This window comes from Cucurbita pepo, chromosome 13 (assembly GCF_057944985.1).
Source record: "Cucurbita pepo subsp. pepo isolate OVF chromosome 13, ASM5794498v1, whole genome shotgun sequence".
NCBI lineage: Eukaryota > Viridiplantae > Streptophyta > Magnoliopsida > Cucurbitales > Cucurbitaceae > Cucurbita > Cucurbita pepo.
This window is the reverse complement of record NC_141810.1, coordinates 13,372,875-13,379,830: the sequence shown is the minus strand read 5'-3', so window position 1 is coordinate 13,379,830 and position 6,956 is coordinate 13,372,875. Positions and strand designations below refer to the sequence as shown.

General features: G+C 36.4%; 1 protein-coding gene across 2 annotated transcripts; it reads right to left on the bottom strand.

Annotated features, from left to right (window-relative positions):
- On the bottom strand, positions 1 to 3,786 carry LOC111809426 (RNA-binding protein 2). Of its 2 annotated transcripts, none has more exons than XM_087129592.1 (6): positions 3,506 to 3,786; positions 1,311 to 1,466; positions 918 to 1,230; positions 755 to 816; positions 553 to 634; positions 1 to 379 (listed from the first exon to the last, which is right to left on the bottom strand). In XM_087129592.1, exons 1-6 carry the CDS (start codon positions 3,575 to 3,577, stop codon positions 276 to 278), a joined length of 789 nt encoding a protein of 262 aa, XP_086985718.1. In that variant the 5' UTR covers positions 3,578 to 3,786; the 3' UTR covers positions 1 to 275. The 2 variants fall into 2 exon arrangements, with proteins under 2 accessions (XP_086985718.1, XP_023551656.1); XM_023695888.2 differs by having other exon boundaries at positions 1,311 to 1,444; positions 3,506 to 3,779.
- Positions 3,787 to 6,956: the final 3,170 nt, after the last annotated feature.

The following is a 6,956-nucleotide window of genomic DNA, read 5'->3' as shown; positions in this document are numbered from 1 at the left end:
TTCATAAAGAACGTACCAGATATATCTTTTGAATTTTGAAGCATTGACATGATTGTACATCAATATTCAAGAACACAGTGACTATTGAAACTCTCTGAACCTAATTCCCTTAAATTTACATGCAACTTTCATATTCAGTGGAGTCGGCTACAATTTGCCTATCTTAACAACAGCATGTCTAACATATAATGGGATGCATATTGCAGCTAGTAAAATGTGCACTACAAGAACATACGTCTCTCATTTAAATTGTTCATCCTGTCTCTAAAGATTATTCACCTTTTGCCGCCAGATCCAGAGCCAGACCTCGGACCTGGATGTCGTGAGAACTGTAGTCGCAAGTAATTAGACTCGGGATCTTGTTCGTCCATCTTATAACCTGTGCAAATCACATAATCTTTTAGCAAATCCAACTGTCAACAATGATATTCTACAATTAATTCAATTAAAACATTATCTATCCCAAGTAAGAAAGAAGCTACAAGGGAAAAAGAATATTGATGCTTTAAGAACTGCAAAAGCCAATATGGAAGAAATATGAATATAATTCACCTTGCAATGCACTCATGGCAGTTGCTGCACAGGCTGGGTTTGCAAAATCCACAAAACATAATATTAGGGGGTCCCCGCCACGCTATATTTAGAAACAAATGTGACATGAAAAACATAGTAAAGATTAGCGATGTTCAAAAGTTAAAAAGTAAAAGTAAAAAATAAAAAAACAACAAAACAGTTACTAGTAATGGACTATTACATGTTTAGATTCTTTGGTCACAAGTCTCAGTTCTTTATATCCCACAAAGGGGCGGAAAATATCTAGATTGGAGTAAAGGAATGTGGTTCTTAAGTAACTGAAATGAAAGAGAGAAAAAACCAATATAATTTTGCAGTGGCATCACCGCCTGGAAAAAGGATACGAGCTACTTCCCTCCTGGAACTATCTGAAGGAAGTCCTTCAACATATAAAGTGTTGGTGGCATCAGGAGGAAGAGGCACGGTTTCACGTATGGGTCTGTTCGTTGAATCTACAGGAAGATGATTACTATACTCAATATTTCGACCATTAAGCGCAAGATCAGGAGAAACAGCGAGAGGACGACTCATTACAACAGGATCGGGTAATAAAGGGCCAGGCATTCTATTCGCAATTGGCATTCTGTTTGCAAGAGGCCTTCCCATGCCCATTTCTCCATGGGTAGGTACTTCTCCGGAAGTAAAAGAAGAAAGTTGCTTCAGAAGCAATTATGAAAAGTTTTCAGCACTCAAACTGTGGAGACAAGAAAAGAAAATGAATGTAGTTTCAGTCATACCACACTTTGGAGATAACGATCGTATGCTGATCCAATTGTTTGTGTATCTTTTACAGCCCGAGGACCACCATGATCATCATTTGCTATATAATTGTGCATCTCATGGACAGCAGGCAATCCAGAGGATGGAGGTTCTGAAGAGAGGGAAAGCAGGGCCTAATTCCATTTCCAATTTACAATAAAGGAAAACAGCTAACAAGACCAAAAGAAGAAAGAAGCTAACAAGACCCGATTTTGTCCGAAGAAAACGATATTCTACAATTAATTCAATTCCAACCTTTTATATCCAGAGTAAGAAAGAAGATACAAGGGAAAAAAGATATTGCTGCTATAAGAACTACAAAAGCCAATATGGAAGAAATGTGGAATATAATTCACCTTGCAATGCACTCATTTAATGCAGAATCATTTATTATCAAGAAATAAAAAACGATCTTATTCCACACACGAAACAACAGATGCCCCATTAGCAAAGGAATAAAAAGATATGTCACAAAGAAAAGAGGTCTACACACTACATTAATATTCAATTAAATCAACAAAGTTCAATGATTGTAGAAAGTCCTATCGTACCATCTAACTGGATCGACTTAGCAATTCAGTTATGCTTTCATATTCCACATATCTAATCTCTTCATCCTCTCAATCCAAATACTATATAACACTACTTTAAGTTCAATGGACGGGAAACCTCTATAAAAGCAAAAGTTAAAGAGAAAATCAAAGGCTTAAAAGAACCATTTGTAAATCAAGTTTTAAAAAATTCTTTCAATCCCAAAAAAATTCTCAGCTTTAACGTTATGAAATCAAGTGAAATTTCTTCAAAAAAAAGGCTTCTAGATAATTGTAGGATGTCAATAATAAATTAATAATATGTTGACAACTGCAGATCATGCTCTGGAAGTATCTAGACATTATTATGCAAGGGGATCACAATATAAATGGATCATATGGAAATGTTAATCATACCCAATATATTCAACTAAAGTTTCGTATAAGATCAACCCAGTCATACTCAAAAAAACTAAATAAATAAATTTTTTGCTACAACTTAATTATCATTTGAATATATACCAAAAGTCTACCATCGTCCTATTCAAATTTTTATAGCAACTCTAAAAAATCAAGAATATATTGAACCACTATCTAGGGTGCACACTTCACCACTTCACCACTTCACCTAAGTGCACAACATTTACATATCTCTTCCACAACCTATTTTCAAAGGTTAGGTTGCTCCTATTTCACCTGTCCCTACTGCAAAAATCATTTGTGATTTCTTTTCCTCTGATTAAGAGAATGTTTCAATTCACCATGTTTAATAAATGAACTGTATGCCATTATGTTAGTAAGCGTTAGTTTTTCGTTTTTTTCTTTTCCCGCTCACTAGACTGCTTCAACGGCTCCAATTGGAAAGATAATAGGAACGCCTACTCTCACATTATAGGAAGTGAAGCAAATAATAACTCTCTTTGTCGAATTTCAACATAGAGCAACCGTCGATCTAGTGAGACGTACGGTATGAATTATCTCCACTACTGAGGACCAAAACATTGAAGAGTTTGGATTTCCCCATGATCGAATACCATACAGGTATAGGACAACGCAAGCTACCCTCAGCACAATTGAGATTTATTGTGGAGGTTTCTTCCTTGAGATCGTGAAAGTTTTATGAATAATTTATAAAGTTTATCTTCATCCCCTAGGATTCCCAACTAGTTTTAAAATATGAAGTAAACTTTCGAAACTGATTATGAAAAATGAGGGCATTATCACCAAATTTTAGTTCATGATGAGGACATTAAAGCCTTTAATGAGACCCTTTCCATTGCCTTTTGAAGAACTTGGCTTGTCTCATCTATCAAATGAAATGCATTGAGCTACCAAATTGTTTTAATACCCCGTGAAAGAAACACTCTGGAGTAGTATTCCCTCCCTCTTGGGTCGAAGATCTGCATAACACCCACCAAAGCTATGGAGGTACGTTCTTCATACAGAGTTCTCAACTACAACTTTATCAGAATAAACCTAAATTCTATTAATTCGCGAACACTGATAATCCACAACTAACTTAACAAATCAACCCCATCAAAATTCCTAGAAGCAAAATCATTATACGCAAAAAAGAACCCTTTCGAAATCGACAACGAACCCAAATTAGCACCAAATTAAACATAATAAACACACGGACCTACCATATTCAGTACGAGGTCGTTTGAGCATGCCTGGCGAGGGAAGCAGAGGCTGCTGCCGATTCCAATAATCATCCGCCATATATGCAGCAGCTTTCCAGAATTAGGGCTCGAGAGAGAGGGAAAACGCGATCTTGGAAACAGGAGAAAAATGAATTGAGCTTAACGTGGAATTTAGCGATGGTTAAAACCCTAGCTGGAAGATTAATTTGGAGGTGTGAATGTTGGGAAGCTGTAGAACAAAGCTCTGCAGGCACGTGAGGAGGATCCAATACGCGAGACCTCACCGTAGATATTACGCTATAATCTGTTACCTCAAATTACCCCATAATTAACTTCCATTATCTTATCCACTTCCACTTATCCTAAAACTCATTTAATAAAAATGTTATTTTTAGAAATATAAAACAAATTTACTTTAAAATCCAAATATTTAGACTAATTTAACAAAAACATGAAAATCCTCTACCAAAATTGAGAGAATAAATATAAATTTCAAAAATGAAATCATTATCAAACGTATAAATCGTATCAATACAATATAAGTGTGAATTTACCAGATACGTCAAATTCACGAATGTATAAAAATGTCGATAGATATATCATGTTGACAAAATTTTAATATTATGGTAAAGCTTGGTATTTAAGTTAAAAGCTCCTGATAAATCGTATCAATAAGTTTACGAACTTATTATCTTAGTATTTAGCACTTATATTCCGAACACGAAACTTGGAATTAGTCTACACAATACAATTATACAATCACGGAAGAAAGTTCTAAAAAAAAAAAAAAGAATTCAAATGAAATAAACTGGAAAGGTTATACCCAAGACTCGATCATTCGAACTTTGGGAGAAAAGTTTAATGGCTGGAAAATACATATGAACTTGATGGTCTGTGTTTTCTCTCTTCTCCCCTTTTCCTGGAAATGGTTGGAAAGTCTCCGGAGTGGACAACGAGAAACTTATCTATTACAATTAAAAACGAGACTCAAATGGTGGATATGCAAGCATGATAACTTATATGCTGTTCTATGTTGCCATAAATCTAGGAAGTGGAGAGCGAGTGACTAAAGAGACAGCTCCTCCCAGTGCATAAAAGGTTAAGAAACGAGCTCATGGCTATGTCAAACTGTTGAGATATGATTCAAAGTATTCAAAATGAATATGATTTGAAGTAGTTGAGATACGATTCAAATATTCAAACTACCAAGATTTTAGGAGATTTTAGGAGATTGTTAGTAGATTTGAATTTATCTAGATTTGCATGATTTACTATTTATGGTCCAGTGTATTAGCTATAAATACTGGAATTGTGTAACCCTCCAAGCATCAAGTCAGTAGACATTAATAAAGCACTGCAGCTTCTATCTATTCTCATCTATTCCTATCTCTTTCACTATCCCTTTTTCCAACAATTTTGGTATCAGAGCCAGGTTCGTTCGACACGAGGGCGAGTGATTATTTTCTTTCACAAAACAAAAATGGCAGTAGCTGGTTTTTCTTCCTCTGCACCGTTGTTACCAATATTTAATGGTGAGAAATACGAGTGGTGGAGCATCAAGATGAAGACCTTGCTCAGATCGCAGGAGCTATGGGACTTGGTGGAGCACGGGTTTGCTGATGTATTAGAACCCACAATAGAAGAAAAGGAGAGACTAAGAGAAACCAAGAAAAACGATGCCAAGGCTCTATTCATTATTCAGCAAGCAGTTCATGAGACTATTTTTTCACGAATTGCAGCAGCAACCACATCAAAGCAGGCATGGTCAATTCTACATAAGGAGTTTCTAGGAGACTCAAAGGTCATGACAGTGAAATTGCAATCTCTAAGACGTGATTTTGAAACTCTACTCATGACGAATGGCGAATCAATTGCTGATTTTTTGTCAAGATCAATGGCAATAGTCAGTCAGATGCGTACCTATGGAGAGAAAATTTCAAACGAAACAATTGTTGCAAAGGTGTTGAGAAGCTTGACTCCAAAGTTTGACCATGTGGTGGCCGCCATAGAAGAAGCTAAGGATCTATCCATACTCTCCGTTGATGAACTGATGGGCTCGCTTCAGGCTCATGAGGCAAGAATCAATAGAGCATCAGAAAGAAACGAAGAAAAGGCACTACAAGTGAAGGAGACAACCAATAACGAAAGAGAGAATATTCATTTAGCAGGTAGAAGTCGTGGAAGAGGAGGATTTCGCAACTTCCATGGTGGTCGTGATAACAGTTGGAGAAGTGATGGACAGAGACAATTCAATGAACAAAGGAATGTCATACAATGTTACCATTGTAGAAGGTATGGTCACACAAAATCTGATTGTTGGTATAAAAATCAACAAATGAATTTTGCAGCAGAGAATGAAGAAGAAGAAGAAAAGTTGTTTGTGGCGTGCATGGATACTAATCCGGAAAAAGGTAGCTTATGGTTTGTTGATAGCGGATGCTCGAACCATATGACAGGCACCAAATCCTTATTCAAAGAGCTTGATGAGACGCAAAAGATTAAGGTGCAACTTGGAAATACAAAAGAGATGCAAGTTGAAGGAAAAGGTACAGTGAAAGTCGAAACCAGTCACGGTAAGAGAAAACAATTAGATAATGTTCAATTTGTACCTGATTTAGGGTACAATTTATTGAGTGTTGGACAATTGATGACTAGAGGACACTCAGTTCTATTTGATGATAACACATGTGTCATCACAGATAAAAAATCAGGCCATAAAGTTGAAATTGCCATGACTTCAAATAAGATGTTTCCACTTGATGTTTCTAACATGGAGGATTTTGCTCTTACTGCTAGCATGAAAGATGATTCAACATTATGGCATCTCAGATATGGACATCTTCATATGAACGGCCTGAAAATACTTAGGGATAAAGGTATGGTTTTCGGATTACCAAGAATTGACTCAACTAATTTATGTGAAGGATGCATTTATGGCAAGCAGACTAGGAAGTCCTTTCCTGTTGGAAAAGCTAAAAGAGCTTCACATTATCTAGAACTAATTCATGCTGATTTATGTGGGCCAATGCAAACGAAGTCCTTGGGTGGAAGTATATACTTTTTACTATTCGTTGATGACTATAGTCGCATGAGCTGGGTTTACTTCCTACAACATAAGTCAGAAACTTTTCAGAAGTTCCAGATTTTTAAAGCTATGGTAGAGAACCAAAGTGGCTGTCACATTAAAGTTCTTCGCACAGACAGAGGTGGCGAGTTCATATCTAAAGATTTCAATCTCTTTTGTGAAGAAGAGGGCATCCAAAGGGAATTAACAGCTCCCTACACTCCAGAACAGAATGGAATCGCTGAACGAAAAAATCGAACTATTGTGGAGATGGCAAGAAGTATGTTACAAGCAAGGAGACTTCCAAACCAATTTTGGGCCGAAGCCGTAGCAACATCTGTTTATCTATTAAACATCTCACCAACAAAGGCGGTTATGAATCGAACT

Bases quoted from the DNA above. Each gene is read 5' to 3' on its own strand.
- LOC111809426 (XM_087129592.1), bottom strand. From the start codon at position 3,577: ATGATTATTGGAATCGGCAGCAGCCTCTGCTTCCCTCGCCAGGCATGC. The intron at 817-917 runs GTATCCTTTTTC...ACTCCAATCTAG, and splicing joins TTCCAGGAGGGAAGTAGCTC to ATATTTTCCGCCCCTTTGTG. The intron at 635-754 runs GTAATAGTCCAT...TTCTAAATATAG, and splicing joins TGACCAAAGAATCTAAACAT to CGTGGCGGGGACCCCCTAAT.